The sequence below is a fragment of the Rhipicephalus microplus genome, chromosome 1 (assembly GCF_043290135.1).
Source record: "Rhipicephalus microplus isolate Deutch F79 chromosome 1, USDA_Rmic, whole genome shotgun sequence".
In the NCBI taxonomy this organism is placed as follows: domain Eukaryota; kingdom Metazoa; phylum Arthropoda; class Arachnida; order Ixodida; family Ixodidae; genus Rhipicephalus; species Rhipicephalus microplus.
In genome coordinates, this window is record NC_134700.1 from 179,111,201 (window position 1) to 179,131,724 (window position 20,524).

The following is a 20,524-nucleotide window of genomic DNA, read 5'->3' on the forward strand; positions in this document are numbered from 1 at the left end:
CGCTCACGGAGGATCTACTAGACTATGTATACATATATATATATATATATATATATATATATATATATATATATATATATATATATATATATATATATATATATATATATATATATATATATATATATATATATATATATATATATATATATATATAAAGAGAGAGAGAGACAGACAACGCTTCAGTGTATCGAGTGTTGTTTTCCGAATTTCAATATAACGGACGAAAACGCGAAAACTTTTCCTCCAGCATTTCAGCCACGGACCGTGGCTGAAACGTTGTAAATAAAACCCGTGCAATGCGAAAAGAAGCCGTGTGACGGGCCGCGAGCGCACTACTATAGTGCTGCTATAGGCTTTCTTTACAACGCGGAAAAAACAACAGCGCTAGACGTATCGTACAGGAAACAATTTTGTCGGTGGTTTCTGAAAGTGCTCTACATCTCAGTGTTCATATTTTGGTTTTCCAGCCCACGAAAACGATAATTAAGAATTATTATTTAATTAGTGAGGGGAGAAATAAAAAATAGCCTGACTACCTACAGGCATTGTGCGAGTAGTACGCGTTTGGTTCAATATCACAACGTGGTTTTATTTCGACGTTTCGGCCAAGAGTCTGGCCTTCATCAGGATGAATCCTGATGAAGGCCAGACTCTAGGCCGAAACGTCGAAATAAAACCACGTTGTGACCGCTCACGGAGGATCTACTGGACTATATGCAACGCTACGGCACTCAACCACCATGCCTGCCTATATATATATATATATATATATATATATATATATATATATATATATATATATATATATATATATATATATATATATATTTATTTATATATATATACAGAAGCCCACGGGGCCGCGTTATTGTGTTTTTCTTTAAGGCAGTTTTCCTGCCACGCTTCGTTCAACGTGCCAGCCTTTCGTGCTGGTGCACGGAGTTTCGTGCCGCGAAACAGCTGGTGATGCACTTCGCAGCGCGTGGCAATCCATCGCAGAGCCGAGCCCCATATCTCTTTCTCCCCCTTGCCCTCTCTCCGACGTGCCGTTTGTCTTCGTCGTGGTCGCCGCCGCGCCAAGCACGCACATGGTTCAGATCTCGTCGGTGCGCGAATCCGCTGGGCCGAGCAGCGCGAGCTGCCGCAAGTTTTTCGACGGCGCGCCGCCCGGATGTGTCAGAGAAACGTATGGCGCGCACGCCGAGTGAAGGCTCCATTAAGGATGTCGGGGTCGCGTACAGCTATAGTACAGGGCCTCGTACAAATGGGCACTTCTTCACGTATAACACTACGTCTTCGCGGTTTGTGCATGTTCTTTTCCACATACTGAAGCTTTAGAGCACACACACGAGGACAAATACGATAGAGACACAGCGACAAGGGCGTTAGTGTGCGCTCCTCCATTTCGTATTGGGTCAATGATATGTTACTTAAGTTTAATATATGCGTACTCAGGCGATGTTGTGCGAAGCGAAGACCTCAAACTGTTTTGGGTGTGTTTTCGTACGCTAAATATACATCATTTTGAACGCCTGACCAATCCAACTTTGGGTTCACTGTTTCTAAAAGATCACCATCATCAACAACTTGAAAACGGCCACTGCAGAACAAAGGCCTCTGCCTGTTTCATGTACGGCCAATCAACACGGTCCTAAGCTTTCCGCTGCCGGATAATATCCACAGACTTCTTAATATCATCTGCCCGCCAAACCTTCTGTCTCCTTCTAGCGTATTGGTATTCTTTTAAAATTTATTTTGTCACTCTTGATGAAGAGCGATTATGTAATACCTGCTACATGCCCTGAACATGTCCATTTCTTCTTGATTTCAACTAAGCTGTCCTTAAAACCCACTTGCTTCCTAACCCATTCTGCTCTATCCTTGTCCGTTAAGTTTACACCTTTCATTTTTCTTCCTAAGGCCCGCCAAGCCAGCCTTTCACAGAAGCAAACCAATTTCTAAAGGTAGCTCGTCATTAATAACGTAATTGAGGTTACGAATACTCAGGCCATGTACAGGCATCACAGTTTATACGTAACTTTTCCCCCCTTCAAAAACCATATGCGGCCTTACAAAGCATGTATTATTAGAAGCACATATTTTGGTGATGCTTCCTCTTCCATGAAGCAACACCGGCAAGTTTACCAAAGTTCCGAAGAAACTGCACGGGAGTTGTTGTTTTTGAAAACTTCAATAGAAACAGTACTATTATTATTTCCTCAGAGTAAAGCGAGATTAAGGCTATCTCGATTACACGAAGTTGCTTGCTGTACACCCTACGGTTCGTAATTGCTATTTGAAGTTCACTGTCCACCTTAATTTAGTAAGAATATTTTTGACATCAAGATTGAATGGTATGCGTTGTTGCCAACAATTTGGCGGTGTGAAATACTATTTTCGAATACGGAGCCTTCATCAGCATACTTTCGGTGAACCTTATAGCAGCCCGCAATTTACTTCCTTTATTTACAACTATCTCCTGCTTAACTTTTGCAAAAAAAGGGCATCAAGTTTTTTTGTTTTCCTTATCAGTTCACGCTGACTAACCCCTCGGTGCACCACGAGTGACCCCACTTTAATTGCCAACCATTACAACCATCATGAGCCACCGCTCGTCGGTTTACCCGGAATACGTAGTCATCCCAACGCCATGTCTTCCTCTTACAACTTCAACTATAGATTATCAGTAATAATTTTACCGCTCTACTTGCTCTCCCGGTCACCACGACACAGCCGATCAGAACACGTCGACTAATCCGTAATACTATTGTGAAAATTCAGGCGTTTAAGCTATTCACTGCCAGTTGACAATGACCAAGGTGTATTGCAGCGTTATGAAATTTAATCACCGAAAATGCAGCCGTTCGGCATTAACTCCATACCTGGCTTTTGTGGCGAATGGCTTATTTCCATCGTTAACGAGTTGTTCTCATAGTTTCAACTTTTCGAATCTAATACACTTTTTCAGCCGTGCAATCACATTCAAATGCGTCTTTTTTCCCCTTTGTTTCTTTCTTTCGTTTTTTTTTACCTGTACGATACAACTATCGTACACCCCTTCTCACTATTGCCTGCTAATCGCGGTTGAATGAGTTTCCAGTTGCCATGGCGGATTAGTTTTGAGATACGTCATTTGATTGCAATGCATTTTTTTATTGTTTGTGCATGTTCACTTGCGCATGTTCGCTGCTCCAATGTAGGCAATTGTTTTCTCTTTTTCTTGTTTACGATGGTTTACCGTTCCCACTACTAACAAAGCCCAACCATGTTTCCACCATGCATGCGCACATTAAGCCAAAATGAACAAGCACGCGTTCAGTGAAAAGTTGGGAATGCACGCTTCAACGGCCTAGCTCTTGTTTATTAGTTATTCACTTGCTCCGGAAGGCATGATGGCTTTTTGTATCTCTGAAAGTTTCCTTTTTGCATTTGTTGTTTTTTCTAGTGAGACCAGTTACCTCAACACTACTTCAAACTCTAACTTTCAAGGTACGGTTCACTGACTCAGCATCTGCGAGCGGCCAAATTAACGCTGCTCTGCGTTTCGAAAGAATAGAGCCACCGCTTTTCGGCTACACGCTCGAAATCTCAGTGAAGATAATTTCAACAGAACACGCATACTGATTGAAATAGTTTGCTCTCTTTCTCTTCTCGGTAACTTGTTACTATTTTTTTTCTTCTTTGCGCCTTTGTGCGAGACACTACAACAATTTGCAAAGCGGCACAATAAACAAATCAGTAAAATATATCGTATTTTCCCAATCAGCGCACCCAGAATGTACGAGTCGGGACGTAGAGAGAACTTACGCAACTGTCGCAATTCCAGAGTTTTGAAGCCTTAGAAGTCAGAGTTTTCTAAAAGACGTTTCAAAACCTTGATTAGAATTTTGCACCCCACAGTTTTTATTTGTGCAGGTTTCACAATGTAAAATGTTGCCACAGTGGCGCGTCAAGCGGCGAACTTTCCAGAGAAACGTTTCATCACCTGGACTTCTTTGAATTGCGTTCAATTCCAACTGCACACGCGCTTCCGCGTGCTGACTCCACATGAATGCAGCCGAAGCTACCAGCGGGTAATCTGTGAACACCGACTTAGCATCCCAATCGGCGCATGGCCAATAAGCTGATGCGATAAGGTTCATAAAACCTTACTAATCAATCATCGGCGGTGGGTGGGACAGGACAGCGGTTGATCCTCCCTTCGCCCGAAGGCAACTGCCGGGCTCAATGTAAATGAAGTTTATTGATCCATTCATTCAAAAACAATAACCAAAAAGGAATGATTCATACATACCACACATATCGCGAAACAAAGTCTAGTCGCTTGCTGGTGATGCGTCAGCATAATGCTATAGGCGTATTGCTATGCATGGTTATAATGCATATAAGCCATATCTGGTCATTGTGAGACCCAGTGAGATGCGTGACTTTATGGATTAAAATTCTGTCAATTTAAGCAGACGCGGAGCGACGCGACTTCAGTGAAATGCAGATACAGTTTGATAGACTGATATGTGGAGTTTAACGTCCCAAAACCACCATATGATTATGAGAGACGCCGTAGTGGAGGGCTCCGGAAATTTCGACCACCTGGGGTCCTTTAACGTGCACTCAAATCTGAGCACACGTGTCTACAACATTTCTGCCTCCATCAGAAATGCAGCCGCCGCAGCCGGGATGCGAACCCGCGACCTGCGGGCGAGCAGCCGAGTACCTTAGCCACTATACCACCACGGCGAGGCTGATCACGTACATTCGCAAGTAATTCAAACATTAAAACGAAAAAAAAACTGCTAATTGAAGTCAACGCCAAAGAGAGTTGTAAAATAACGAAAAGTATTCAAACCTTTAAAGCTCAACCGGTCACGATTCTTTCTACGTGCAGACACCAACGATGGAAGTATGAGTAACGAGCATTACAATCGAACCGTGTTTAAATATACGCAGCTTTAATGAACAGACAAAATAATTGCACGTTTAGCTTTCACAACCTGGTCGACTAGACGAAGCAAAACTAGTTTCTTCCGGTGCTCCTACCGCTGACGTCGGCATGCGCACATATACGGGCATACCGACGATGATAAACGTACATGACGGCACTTGAACACCATGCCGTGCTAACAAACGTATCACCGGCGTTCCGCTGGACGCAGAACAATGGCGAGTCTATCTCTTGTTGCTCGAATCGATGTTTGCGCGGGAGAATTGCCGCTCTTCGAACGGCGAGAGTTCTTCACCATGACCAGCTCCAAGGGTGGACTGAGCTGAGGGAACCGTATGAATCAATCAAGAGTTCTAAAACGGGAAGATTGGTGCCGAGGCCGTGGTAGTCGTTTTGCCTGTATACAGCTAACGACGGCAATACCAAGTGTCATTGGCGATTCGCTTAAAACACAGCTCCTACTTTGCTGCGCACTTTTCACAAAGTTGCTAGTTTCTTTCATTCCTTCGTGCAATGCAGAAAGTAGGTTTGCAACCTCTTGAGAACTGAGACTTCTTCGCTTTCTCCAATGTCACGAATTTTCCTCATTGGTTGTCCGTCTCTCTCTCTCTCTCTCTCTCTCTCTCTCTCTCTCTCTATATATATATATATATATATATATATATATATATATATATATATATATATATATATATATATATATATATATATATATATATATATATATATATATATGCCACGAGGTCCAGTGATCCAGAAGGCAAGACTGCGTTTCTTGAATGTTATGTTACAGGTATTCGCAATGACTAAACGAAAGGGCAAACCATCGTCGAGAAATGGCGCCATCAGCTTCTTTATTTATTGTTATTTCCTCTCGCACAGCTGAGCTGAGTTATTCATATCGTTTTAGAGTCCTGTTTAGGTTTTGTCTGCTTTGTTTTTTTTTTTTGCTTTTTTGCACCCGTTTAAAACTCTCTGCATTCCCCTCCCCGTTTTTTTTTTCTCGCTTTCTATCTATCGCTTCCACGATCTCGGATAACCGGAAATGATTACGAACGTTCATTTCAATGTGCTCTTCTAACATTCATCGTCTTTCTTAAAATGAATCGCAGGCGAAAGCGCCGAACTCCAGTCACGAAAGCATATCGGTAGAGCTAAGGCCATTGAATCAAGCAAGCGAGCTGCCTTTTTTCGCTTGGAAGATCGGGGATAAACGATAGTGCCGATTCTTGCAGCGCAATCCTCTCTTCATGAGTCACCCGAAACAAAGCATCATGCGGATGGTCTTTCGCTGCGACAGTGAAGCCCTCGACGTACACGATAAACAAAAAAAGTTGACCTCAGACTCAGGGCCTTAATTAAGCCATTGAGCTGCCGCACCAAATTACTCGGGGTCTCCATAGTAGTATTAAAAGTGCAGACTGTGCTGACTTAATGAAAACACGCGATCCCTATACCATTGAGATAAGGGAAATAGAAGGGACAAATAATTAACAGACTCAAGATAGCAACGCGACTCGCTAAGTTAATTACTACCATCAAAAGATCTCGGTTCTGTTTCAGTAGCAACAGTAGCGCTATCACTGCCTCTAACACGGTTAGTAAGAAAACGAGGCCTGCATCGTATGAACCCTGATATTTTCTGTCTTTAACAACACTGAATATGTGGTCTCAACTTTAATGTTCACACAAAGCAAGCGTACGATAGTGGGAGCGGGATGAATGAGGAGCACGGCATACCCGTGTATTATTATTACAGCTGTTTAACGGAGGCGTTCGATAAGCGAAATGAATGCACCTCCGAAATCATTGAGCGATGATGTCACTTTTGTAAACCCTACGTTATGTATGCGTTTTCTGACGAAAAAACGCCCCTTAGTTCTAACTACATGATGATGCAGTAGGCGGTATAAACAGATCACTGTGTGGCATGCCCTTTTTTTTAAGCTAGACACAGATCTATTTCCGCCCCTGAGTGGTTTGCGCTGCACTCACCTCACGACCTAGTTGCGTGGCAGCATCGTTGGCGATAACAAGATAACACTCTATTGTTATCTGACAACATTACAAATTCTTCCTGAAGTTTTGCGCCTGAACTTACAATGAAGCTCAATGACTTGGAGAGTGGCCTCTCCGGTTTCAGAGCGCTTCAGGTTTTGTCCGAGCGTTTGCACCAAATGTTTGTACTTGCGCACCCAAAAATGCTGTAAAGCCGAAACCGGCAGGTTAAACAGCTAGTATACACTGCACTGGACACGCAGAACTCGATTGACACAGAGCTTGCCACGAGATACTTCACGAAGTGTATAGTCTTTCGATAGAGCAATTCACAAACTCTGAAAATTTTGTCAAGTTCTGTACATCTATAATATTAAACTTACTATTTATCGACATTTGGCGGTGTACTGAGTACCTGCAGATTGATATGTAGGTAGGCTCAACTAGAAGACGGACACTTGATCTGATTGAGCTGTATATCCCTAGTTCAAAAAGGCGCTCAAAGAACACTGACACTTGTACCATTGTTCATTTTTTTTTTTTTGCTAACGTGTTTTTTTATCGTCTTGGCCATCAAGGAGGCTACAGTGAAGCCGGCTATCTGAAAATAGCCGGCTCCAACGAAATGAAGCCTACGTGAGCTGAGCATGTAGAATGCGACTGACACAGTCCTTGCAAACGGTACTGCTGAGACTAAATAAACCAAATTGACGCAGAAAAAAAAAAACGACAGCAGACTCACGTATAGTTCCGGCTTTAGGGTGCGACTCGAAGATCATCACCCCGTAGAGTTCGCGCTTGACGCTGTTGGAGAGGTGCGAAAGGGCCTTGATGTGAAGCAGCTCTTCGTAGATAAGGTCCAGATCGTCGAGGGTCCTCTCCATGGGCCTGCATGGCGATGAATCCATCTGAGCGCAGCTCTCGGCTACCGCCTCTTCTATGGAAACGGTCATCGCGTTTCACTATAGCACTGCGTCTCTCTACACATTCAAAAATTCCGAGTGGACATTAGTGGTGCACAGAGTCTCGTATATTCCCGACGGCAACTTCGTTTAGTGTAAAGGAACGCGTTGACAATCTCCGCTGCATAATCACGACAGTAGGCATGTCCTTCCAGAAAACAGCCACAGCACTGCGGTGACTATAGCGTACACGTGTGTATCTGTTACACGGATCCGCAAAGTGGCTGCACTCGGTACACACAGGTGTCGCGCGCAAGCATGCGTTCGCTTGTGTACGTGTGAGGCGTGTGGCAAGATTGCGTTATCTCTACATTCGTGTCGTCCTCGCACGCGGGGGAGCTCTGTGATTCTTATCGTTTTCTTTCTTAAACCGCACTTTGTTCGCCGCACCAGCTAGCCTGACAACACGGCAGCCGATAGTAATTATCATCGCTTATCGCGCCGTACTCTAAAGGCACTGACGCCAGCCCAACGACCGTGTAGTATGGAGGCGGCTCCTGTGTCGCAGACCTTACAGAGGGCTTCGTAACAGGCGCTTGTTCGATTGGAAAAGCGGACTCTGTTCATCAAGACACTGTCGCTTAACTCTTTCACCAAATCATGACGGTCCCCAAGCAATCGCAGGATTACCTGAACATATGTCGCCCGTCGCGTATATGACGTTTTTCTAACGGTACGACCAAACCATTGACTTAGTTTTTGCATATTCAGCCATAGTGCGCCAAATAAATTGTGTCACCTGCCGGGCTACCTTATGAAACGCCACCTTTTCACGGAAGTAAGACTAAGGAAAGGTTGCTTTAGGCATAATGTTAGTTTCTGAAACGTGTTGAAGTGTTAAGAGGTAAGGAGTAAAAAAAAAATCGCGCATATCAAGGAAGTGAATGCTGATGATGCGGCAAAGCAACGTGCATGGGATCGTGAATTGTGACCTTCTATTTTGTTCTGGTCATAGCGTTTTATTTTATTCTTGTTAAACTCTGTTCCATCATATGATTTTATTGACACGTGGTTAAATGTCGGTGTTGTGGACATTTATTTTGTTCGGGTTAACAGCCTCTTGATAACATTTTTGTTCAGAGATGTTTCAATTTTTACATGTGCTGTAGACGCTGGGCAGCTGTTTATGAACGGAGGTACATCGTGCGGTCTTGAGAAGTTTTGCCGCCAAAAATTACAAGGTTGCTTCGCGAGGAAAAGCTTTGGCCATAGCGTTTTCTCCACACATCTCCTCTGGACTTTGCCGCGACCATACTTCTATAGTCGTGTGTCATTGTATTGCTTTTTATTTTAAGCCTCAACACCCCGAATAACTTTAATAGAGACGATGCCAGCGATTCTTAGCTGGAGCAATTGCTATCGGCGGGACCAACGATTCATGACTGCATTAACAAAATAAAAACACTCGTTGTCACACCACACAAGGGTTTACATCCCCGGTGAAGAATATGGGCAAGCAAGGGCGTCACACTTCCTTGTGAGAAGCTGCGGAAGCTTAAAAATATTATTCTAGTCCACTAAAACTACAGCAAACTATTAAAGAGAAGCCGTATTTTCTTGCCGAGGCTGACTAATTCCGGATGGGTAGCTCCCGATGTGGCATTGCAAACACGTGCATGCACGGTAACCGTTAGTGGTGTCAGCGTAGCGCTGGTGTACACCAATTAAACACAAATAAGCGTGAACGTCAGTAGATCATTACCTACGCAATGCGTAAGTGTCGAGCTTTATTGTTAGTACGTTTTATGTTCCCCTAACACGCGTTTCAGAACAGCGTCCGTTTGTCGCCTGCATGCCTCCTGGCTCCCGTCGGTATTTCGACCAGCCCCACGGCACGTGCATCCTGCAATGAGTGTCTGGCATAAAAATTTGCATAAAATCTTACCTATTTCGAATTTGCCTGAAGCGTACAGTCCTCTCGGTCGATTGTGCATCTTGTGTACTTATAGAGAGCTTTTAAGGGAATTTCGCTCCACATCCACCAAATTCAGTTAAGCCTTCAAAGACAGCGCTATATTATTACATTTATATAGTATAATTTACTCGACTGAGAAAGTCAAGCTAGCCTCGCCGCGGTGGTCTAGCGACTAAGGTACTCGAATGCTGACTCGCACGTCGCGGGATCAAATCCCAGCTGCGGCGACTGCCTTTTCGATGAAGGCTAAAATGTTGCAGGCCCATGTACTCAGATTTGCGTGCAGGTTAAAGAACCCCAGGTGGTCGAAATTTCCGGAGCCCTCCACTACGGCATCTCTCATAATTATATGTTAGTTTTGGCACGTTAAACCCCACTTATCTATGTATCTATAGGGAAACTCAACCTAAATTTTTGTGCATGTCCCTCACACCTGGGATAGTTTTGTCTTACAAGTAGTGTGATCTCTCATGGTACAACTCAATGCATCACCAAGCATGCAGCAAGCTCTTGTCTTCAAGTGTTACTGGTTCTTACGGACATCATCAATTACAAATGGTGCAGCAAGCGTCCAAAAGTTTTTATTGGCACTCAGAGTGGTATCAAATATCGGTCAATTTTTTTGCTTTATTTTCGACGCGGTACTTTCTCACGCGCAGGTTGAGCAACACTCACGGCTTCCGCAGTATCATGCGCAGCACGGCGTCCGGCGTGAGCTGCATGAGCAGCAGGAGCACGTCCTGCAGCTCCTCCTCGGCCTGCGCTCGGTCTTCGGACGTGGGCAACTTGGTGGGCTCCTCCTCGTCCTCGCGAAACCGGTAGAACATGTACTTGTCCTTGAACTGGTGCTCGCGCGTCACTGCGAGTTTCAAACGATGGGCGCATTTTCGCTCGAGCACATATGTTTTCACAGCTGTTTGAATTTCTAAGGGGAAGACCAACACCAGTGACAGGGGCAACGGGACATCAAGGAGTGCCTAAATCACTGAGCTAATTTTATCTTGAGACGATGATCTGTGAGGCAGCAAACCGACAAAGACAAGACAGAAAAGGAAGAAACGATTCGACAGGACCAAGACTAGGGACTATACTGCCCTTTAAAAAGAAAAAAAAATAACACGTGGCGAACGTACATCCACACCAGCATGCTAGCCGAAACGACTGCAATAATAAAGTCTCCAAAAGCTGTTTGCACTATCACGGGGAAGGCCAACATCTGTAGCACGGTCAACGGGAACTTCCGGTGCGGCTAAATAGCAGTAAAACTGATAGCTGGGCAAGTTGGAATGAATTCATGCGTAAAAAGTTTTGTTGGGCGCACAAAAAACGGGGACACACACACAGAAGGTACAAACAAGACCTTATTCCGGCGTGTCTCTGTCTTATTGTGCGGGCTGCAAAAAGAAAGTTATAAGCACCTAAATTCCTGCACTAAGTCTCGCTCGAGAAAATGATCTACAAAGCACAAAGGCATAAAAGAAAAAAAAACAATTCGACAGGGCCAGAAATCACGACCATTTTTTTTTTTAAGCTTCGTTCAACCAGTTTCGTTCGGAACCGATTGTGTCGCACTTGCTTTAAGGCAAATGCGACACAATCGGCAAATGCCACACAACACAATACGCACACGCACGCCAGGCGTAGCGATTACTGCCACTGACACAAATTTAGTGCCTTTTACGTTGATCTTCAAAAAGAAACTTCGCAATCCCATACTACATCTAATGCTCTGCTGATAGAACTGTTTTCGTTTATTACTATGGAAATCTTTCAAGATTTCTCTGGTTTGTCCATCTTCATGATTTGGAAGTATACATTTCTGCTACAACGAAAAGCGGTATGTAAGTTCTTTTTAAGCGATCTTACTACACAACATTCGCTTGCATTACCGTAAGCTATCATTTAGCCAAAAATCTAGTCCTTGTAATCTGCGTTCCTTCCGTCCTCGTCTCTAGCGCTGCGTCAACCATGCAAGCATTCCAACTCGCCCAACATTCCATTCTAGAACAATTTAGCCAACTTTCCCCTCCACTGGTCATAGATAGCCTGCAGTGGTATCACTCATCCTGCGCTTAAGCACCAATAGCACCTACCATGACTATTCTAGGAATCACTATTCTAGGCAATTAAATATGTGAGGATACAGCCCCAGAATACATTGTCAACAAACACAAAACAAAAATATGTGGTGAAGGAAAGCTGAAAAAATGCGCCATATACAATAACTTTTTGTCATTACTAATTACCTACGCCTATGTGCGAACCCCAAAAAAATAGCAAAATAACCGCACGTATATACACTCCTGAATGGGAAACTTCGAAGCGTCGCCAGCAACCGAGGTGTGGGCCAACATGTTCTGACTTGAACGATCAACGCGGGGCCTGCAACGACGGGATTTGCGGGAACGGGAATGATCCGCATGGACGTTTAGCATTTATGAAAAAAAAATCTCCTGAAGGGGTACGGTCCATTAGACAGGCAAGGAAACGCTCGTTTGAAAAGCACACGAGTACTGGCCGCAAGCGCAGAGAACGGACGGTTCCAAAAAAAAAAAAAGCAAATCAAATTTCTCAATTTGCTAGCGCCAGCGATTCGATTCGCGTACCAAAGTGTCACGAGCAAATCGCACTTGGAAACCCATTACGAAATCGCTTTGGCGCTTCCAGACACCATTGCAAAGTAGGTGGTACAGGATATGCGAAGCGCCGTTTCGAACTCATTGGACTTAAGAAAACATGCCCTAATGTGCAATATACACGAGCAATATGGTCACTTTCCAAGCTCAGAATGCTACAACTAATCAATTCCGTCGCTAGGTAAAGAGCGCAGGACTGCTCGCGCAAACAACACATAATTTAGTTAGCTAACTCAATTATATTGCAATCATTATTGAACTAGAATATCAATGTCTTGTCATCAGTGTTTGTTTAAGGTGCGCCTGTTTTGACGTGTACATTATATTTCAGGTTTTCTTTGGATAAAGTTACTCGGAAAATTGTTCTGGCTCGTGCATGGGGTTTGACATCCCATGGTGACACAGGTTATAAAGCTACCGTACAGGAAGACCACCCGGATTTTTTTTAACGTGCACTGATATCGTACAGTAGACGCGCTTCTCGCATTTCGGCTCTACCGAAAGACGACCGTCGTGGCCGTGGTCGAATCCGACACATTCTGGTCCTTAGCCGAGCATCATAACCACTGCACCATCGTGGTAAATAAAAAGATCAGTTTTAGGGATTCCTTTTCTTCGTTCAGCGAACTGGGAGCGCAGAGAAAAACACAAAGGACGAAGCGAGGAACCACACAACACGAGCGCTCAACTATCAACTGATTTATTTTCCACATCGGAAGGACATATATAAACACAAAATGCGCATGTCAAAAAGATTATGACGAAATCAAGGGCAGCATGCGAAGCGTGTAATCAAGGCACATGTCTAAGGGTTATCTAGGTAGCTGAATTCACAGTCAAGTAGTGAGAAGGAAGGATGACTTATACATTGGTCCGTATTCCTGGAAATGTGATAGGCTTCAGAAATTTCGCGCGTAGTTTGATGAGGATGCCGGAACAGAACAATTGTATTCTCAAACAGAGGTTGGCACTTGCACGAAACGCAATGTGACGCTAAATGGGAGTAAGGTGTATTTTTCAACGAGCCTCTGTGTTCCCTGAGACGCACGTTCACACATCGGCCGGTCTGGCCAATGTACATACGTCCACAAGAAAGGGGTATCTTATATACTACTCCGGTGATGCACTTAACAAACTTAGTTACGTGCTTCTGGAGGCATCCTCTACCTTTAGATGCATTATGTGCCCTCCTGTGCACCATTGAACATATACTGGCCAATTTATTGGGTGCCGAGAAAACCACGCGCACACCGAACCGGTTTCCCACGTTTTTTAACCCATGGGCCATTTTATGAATGTAGGGGATTACTGCCGCGCGCTTCTTATTCTCTTCCTTGTTCTCTGAAGAAGTACATGTGCGTTTTTCATTATTTTTGACCGTACGCAAGAGCTTTTCACAGACTGAGGCTATTACGTAGGAAGGGTATCCCGCACCTATCAGCCGTTCCAACTGTGCTACGAAACCACTTTGCAAGGTATGCAGGCAACATTTTCCGAGGGCTGAACGTAAGCATGACATTACGATTCCGCGTTTAACAAGCTTGGAATGTCCGGAAGAGTAGTCTAGAACGGGTTTTGCAGAACGAGGATTATATCGCCAGCAAAGGTGCTTACCACCAAAAAACAGGGAAAGGTCTAGGAACTGCAATTTGTTATCTTTTGGAAGCTCGGAGGTGAACCGGAGGCCCATGCCTTCCTTCTCGAAGCATGCCTTCATACTTTCAACGTCCACTGCTGAACACTTTTTGATGATAATCAGATAATCGTCAACATAACGGAATACTTTTGTGCCAGGTTGAAGTTTAGTGCTTAAGGCTGCATCCACCTTCCCAAGAAAAATTTGGCTTAAAACAGGGGCCACACTTGAACCTATACACACACCTGATTTTTGCATGTACAGGTTCCCAAGCCATACGACGAAGGTGGACTTCAAATAGAACGTCAAAATTTCTAGAAAAGACTGAGTCGAAATTCCCGTGCTATTCCTGAACGATATCTCATCATTGTCTTCCACAATGCACTGCTCTACGCTGTTTAACAGTTGATCATGCGGCAAAGAATAATATAAGTCGACTACATCAAGACTAAAAGCTGTAACACCGGAGCATTCACATTTGTTGAGGTAATCAACCACGACACCAGAGTTTTTTGCGTGAAAAGGGTCATTTACGCGTAACGCAGAAAGATGTTCTTGCAGATACTGAGATACAACCAACTGCCACGTATCCCTTTCTGAAACAATCGCGCGCAGCGGCATTTCCGGTTTGTGTGTTTTAATGGAGTAAAAAAGTTCTAGCTCTACACCTTTCGCCTTTTCTACTGAAGAGCCGAGTTTTTCCAGGTTAAGCCTTTTCAGCAGCGATATCGCTCTAGTCTTTACTTCCTTGCTTTTTACAGAGAGTGGTTTAAAATTTCTTTCTAAGGCTTCCTCAGCCTTCTTGAGAAAATCTAGTTCATTAATGATAACGAAGAACCCTTCTTTGTCAGAAATGAGTACCCTTAGCTGATTGTTCAAACAAAACTTAACAACTGGTTGAACGCGCAGTTTTCTACTCCCATCGCTAACATTGCTCGAAACTGCTTGAACACATTCTGTTACACACCTATAACGCTCTTCCTCCTTGGCCAGCTTGGAGACAGTCCTTGCTGTGGCAATCTTTTCTTCAGGTCGAAGGGTAGGTTCTACGGAGAACTTCGGGCCTTTTTGCAGAACCTGCTGAATTTTTTCCGGCACAGACACATCACTTAGGTTCAAGAAACGTCCCTCACTTGAAGCTTGTTTTTTCCTGGCAGGTAGTTGTGGTCTGATCCAATTCCACAAAGTTTCCGTGACGGATTTCGAAGTTTTGCACCAGTCGCGATACGAATCGCGGTTGTTACGTCTATGAACGTCTTGGTCACACATGACCCTCAGCCAGTCCTTATAACACCGGACTTGTCTGTACCATTCCGAACGAAGGATTCGGCACATCCTTTTGGTATGCCCAAACGACGGACTCATCATTCCAAAAAGCATTTGTACCTCTGCCGGACAAGTTCCTTGACGAAGGTGCCACGATGCTACTCTTGCCCGACATGTTGAGACAGCAATCCACGATGCCAAAATGGCAGGGTCTTGAAAAGAGGGACTAAAACAGTTAAAAGAGCCCTGTGTACTAGAAATACATTGCAAAAGGATCAAAATGTGGGCCAGTTGGTAATTCATTTTCTTCGTTCAGCGAACTGGGAGCGCAGAGAAAAACACAAGGTGTGTTATAGGTGTGTAACAGAATGTGTTCAAGCAGTTTCGAGCAATGTTAGCGATGGGAGTAGAAAACTGCGCGTTCAACCAGTTGTTAAGTTTTGTTTGAACAATCAGCTAAGGGTACTCATTTCTGACAAAGAAGGGTTCTTCGTTATCATTAATGAACTAGATTTTCTCAAGAAGGCTGAGGAAGCCTTAGAAAGAAATTTTAAACCACTCTCTGTAAAAAGCAAGGAAGTAAAGACTAGAGCGATATCGCTGCTGAAAAGGCTTAACCTGGAAAAACTCGGCTCTTCAGTAGAAAAGGCAAAAGGTGTAGAGCTAGAACTTTTTTACTCCATTAAAACACACAAACCGGAAATGCCGCTGCGCGCGATTGTTTCAGAAAGGGATACGTGGCAGTTGGTTGTATCTCAGTATCTGCAAGAACATCTTTCTGCGTTACGCGTAAATGACCCTTTTCACGCAAAAAACTCTGGTGTCGTGGTTGATTACCTCAACAAATGTGAATGCTCCGGTGTTACAGCTTTTAGTCTTGATGTAGTCGACTTATATTATTCTTTGTCGCATGATCAACTGTTAAACAGCGTAGAGCAGTGCATTGTGGAAGACAATGATGAGATATCGTTCAGGAATAGCACGGGAATTTCGACTCAGTCTTTTCTAGAAATTTTGACGTTCTATTTGAAGTCCACCTTCGTCGTATGGCTTGGGAACCTGTACATGCAAAAATCAGGTGTGTGTATAGGTTCAAGTGTGGCCCCTGTTTTAAGCCAAATTTTTCTTGGGAAGGTGGATGCAGCCTTAAGCACTAAACTTCAACCTGGCACAAAAGTATTCCGTTATGTTGACGATTATCTGATTATCATCAAAAAGTGTTCAACAGTGGACGTTGAAAGTATGAAGGCATGCTTCGAGAAGGAAGGCATGGGCCTCCGGTTCACCTCCGAGCTTCCAAAAGATAACAAATTGCAGTTCCTAGACCTTTCCCTGTTTTTTGGTGGTAAGCACCTTTGCTGGCGATATAATCCTCGTTCTGCAAAACCCGTTCTAGACTACTCTTCCGGACATTCCAAGCTTGTTAAACGCGGAATCGTAATGTCATGCTTACGTTCAGCCCTCGGAAAATGTTGCCTGCATACCTTGCAAAGTGGTTTCGTAGCACAGTTGGAACGGCTGATAGGTGCGGGATACCCTTCCTACGTAATAGCCTCAGTCTGTGAAAAGCTCTTGCGTACGGTCAAAAATAATGAAAAACGCACATGTACTTCTTCAGAGAACAAGGAAGAGAATAAGAAGCGCGCGGCAGTAATCCCCTACATTCATAAAATGGCCCATGGGTTAAAAAACGTGGGAAACCGGTTCGGTGTGCGCGTGGTTTTCTCGGCACCCAATAAATTGGCCAGTATATGTTCAATGGTGCACAGGAGGGCACATAATGCATCTAAAGGTAGAGGATGCCTCCAGAAGCACGTAACTAAGTTTGTTAAGTGCATCACCGGAGTAGTATATAAGATACCCCTTTCTTGTGGACGTATGTACATTGGCCAGACCGGCCGATGTGTGAACGTGCGTCTCAGGGAACACAGAAGCTCGTTGAAAAATACACCTTACTCCCATTTAGCGTCACATTGCGTTTCGTGCAAGTGCCAACCTCTGTTTGAGAATACAATTGTTCTGTTCCGGCATCCTCATCAAACTACGCGCGAAATTTCTGAAGCCTATCACATTTCCAGGAATACGGACCAATGTATAAGTCATCCTTCCTTCTCACTACTTGACTGTGAATTCAGCTACCTAGATAACCCTTAGACATGTGCCTTGATTACACGCTTCGCATGCTGCCCTTGATTTCGTCATAATCTTTTTGACATGCGCATTTTGTGTTTATATATGTCCTTCCGATGTGGAAAATAAATCAGTTGATAGTTGAGCGCTCGTGTTGTGTAGTTCCTCGCTTCGTCCTTTGTGTTTTTCTCTGCGCTCCCAGTTCGCTGAACGAAGAAAATGAATTACCAACTGGCCCACATTTTGATCCTTAGGGATTCCATCAGATGCATGCGCGCACAACTACAACGCAGCTAGAGCTCAATCGACCAGTTGCCTTCTCTGAGCAAGGTTACGTGTCCACTTAGGCGTCCAGTCAATCCAGCAAGGAACACGATACATCACTGAGACGCTTGGCCATTTGTGTACGTCGCCGAGTCATCGCTTCTCGTGTTGTCCGGTCAATTGCGGGCTACACGGGTTAAAAATAGTTCGTTGCGAAGAGCGTGCCCACACTGGGCCTGCTTTCTTCATAGATTAACGTACTGTCATGCTAAGCGCGCTCTTAAAACGCACCCGCATCTGAAAGAAGAGTGCGTTCTATTTGCGACAAAATCAGCTGGTGCACTGTCACTTCCGTAGCTCGGGGCTGGTAGGGGATATCAGGCCTGTTCCTCCACCCCACCCGAAAGTTTTAGCTTTTGGGAGTCTATGCATACGCGCACACATAAAAACGCGCGCACGAACGTACATAGAGCAAAGTTGACCATATCTCACCCGTTCCCTAATAAATAATTCTGGGTATACGCTACAGCCCTGTATTTCACCTTCCTAAACGCACCTGCCTGGATACTGCCCATGTGGTATTGTCCTGGATATTACGGTTCGCGCTTCACACCATATACATTTTTACAGTTTCCTTTATTCAGCACTGTGTGAAATTCCAGAGGCTCGTGTGTTTGTCATACCTGCGAGTCGCACCCTTACTTTTTTCTCTGTTTTTTTTTTCTCTGTACTATCATACGGCAACGCTACCGTTATGCGATTATCAGAATTAACGGAGAAATATTTTATGTGGATCGGAAAAGCTTAGGCCACACGAGTACTGACTTGCGACACGTAACAATTAATAAAAATGCCCGGATAAATGTCCATTCGGTTATTTTTAGTGAACCTGGGCAGTTTTAAAGAAACGCAACTTTTACTGTGGTTATAAATAGCTGCAGGCTTTGACGCCTTTATGGCGGCAAAACTATTCCTTCTCGCTTAGCAAACTAAACACACAATACTAAACAATAAAACAAACAGAAAAATTCGCGAAATATGCAGTACAGTGCAACATAAATAGTGCAAACACGTTAAATTTCAACAGCACTAGAGTCACAAACATTCTGGCACGACCTCCGAAGAGCAATATAATCTATTCACATGTTTACATATACAAATTAGTATGTTCTGTATGGCTTGACACAAAGCGATTTTTTTCGTTCATCCATTTACACTACGATCCAACCGCAAGCAAGTCAGAAATACTTGAGCACGAGATCAGGTAAGCAATGTGCGGGTACTACTAGTGCAAATTCATATGTTTTGTACACAGCAGTCTTTCTGGCCATCCCGTTCAGTGCACCGCCTTGATAGCGCAACAATGCAATGGAGCGACGACGTAGTAGTATAGCGTGTTGCGTACACAGAGTATACCGCCACATTCAAACAAGAAGCGTGATCTAGCTCACCGTGGTTGATAGCTCCTTCTTCGAGTAGGACCTGCCACATGCCGGCTGCCTGTGCGCGCGAGTTAAGGCGCACGTGGGTGGCCGGCACCTGGAGCAGCCAGTCGACCATCTCGGTGCCCACCATGCATCGCTTGAAGTGGCGCATGTGGTACTTGCGGTCGCGCACCAGCTGGGGCGCCTGGAACAGCAGCAGCGTGCGCAGAACCCATCCCGCCCGGTGCACCTGGGCCGTCGGCTGCGCCGCGAGACAGCAAAAGCGTGCGGTGAAGCTACACGTAGGTCCTAGGTAGAGTACCTGTTTGCTCTTTTTTTTTTTCATTCTTATACAGAATCATGGCCAGAGGACTGCCCGCACCAGTCTTTTATTTTGCATTCACATGATATAAGGAAATGTTGGCGCATAAATAAGGAACCACCTACAGTGCAGGTCATTGGGGGGCGCAAAATAAAATATACGGGGTAGAAAACTAAGAAAAAAATCTGTAAACATAGGTTGTGTCGAGCGGACGTGTCTTCCTCAAGGCTAGCACAAAACAGAAACAAAAGATCAAACAGAGTTTTCCTGGAAACAGCCGAACGTAACAAATCCACAGCACATTCAATCTAATATTTTAATGGTGCCATGACTCTCCAGTATGACGTCTTAAATGTGAAAAAAAAGAGAAATGTCATCTTACATGGAGTTCTGAAGTGAGCAGGTGGCTTAATGTGGAATTATGCCATAGAGATTGTTAGCTGCAGCACCAAAGTTTTCGCAAATATCTTTGTAAACATTTACATTGTGTTAATTAGCAGTTTATTGATTGGTTGGTTGATTAATTGATTGATAAATATGTAACAGGACGCTAACTTGGGGTAGATGACGTCACAGTAAGCTAGAAAGGGATTTCGCCATTGCATCATCACTTGCTTTAGGTTTCCGTTTCTTCGCAGACTTACGGCATCGTCTATTGCGACAGGAGTAGCTAATCATCTATTTTATTGATTCATAACGGCAGCTCCCTTTTCATCCTACTGTTTGTGTGTTTAGCTGTTCTGTTGTAAGCTTGATACATTCAATAATTAAGGAGTGGCCAGCGCGATATTTTCGCGCCGACATCTCTGAATGATGAAAAAAAAAACGCAGCCCAGATTAATCCTAATCTCCAATAACGCACCATGTAGGTGTCCGAAATTATTTTGCAGCACCTTCCCATTGTATTCTCATTTCTTCTATGCGGTGATAGGCGCATATCGACACCACGGACGGCTCAGCAGAAATATCATCTGAGGCGATTTTTCCGCCGCCTCTCTGGCTGCGAAGCGCATCCAGGCGACGGAC

At 44.2% G+C, this 20,524-nt stretch overlaps 1 protein-coding gene across 9 annotated transcripts in view; it reads right to left on the reverse strand.

Moving 5' to 3' along the window:
• The window catches only part of Epac (Exchange protein directly activated by cAMP), a 416,212-nt gene that overhangs the window by 70,844 nt on the left and 324,844 nt on the right, over positions 1-20,524 (reverse strand). For all 9 annotated transcript variants that reach the window (XM_075888324.1, XM_075888319.1, XM_075888331.1 and 6 more), the window contains 3 exons: positions 19,204-19,438; positions 10,496-10,679; positions 7,686-7,831 (listed from right to left, as the gene is read on the reverse strand). In XM_075888324.1, the coding sequence (XP_075744439.1) occupies positions 7,686-7,831; positions 10,496-10,679; positions 19,204-19,438 (565 nt within the window). The remainder of the gene's footprint in view (positions 1-7,685; positions 7,832-10,495; positions 10,680-19,203; positions 19,439-20,524) is intronic.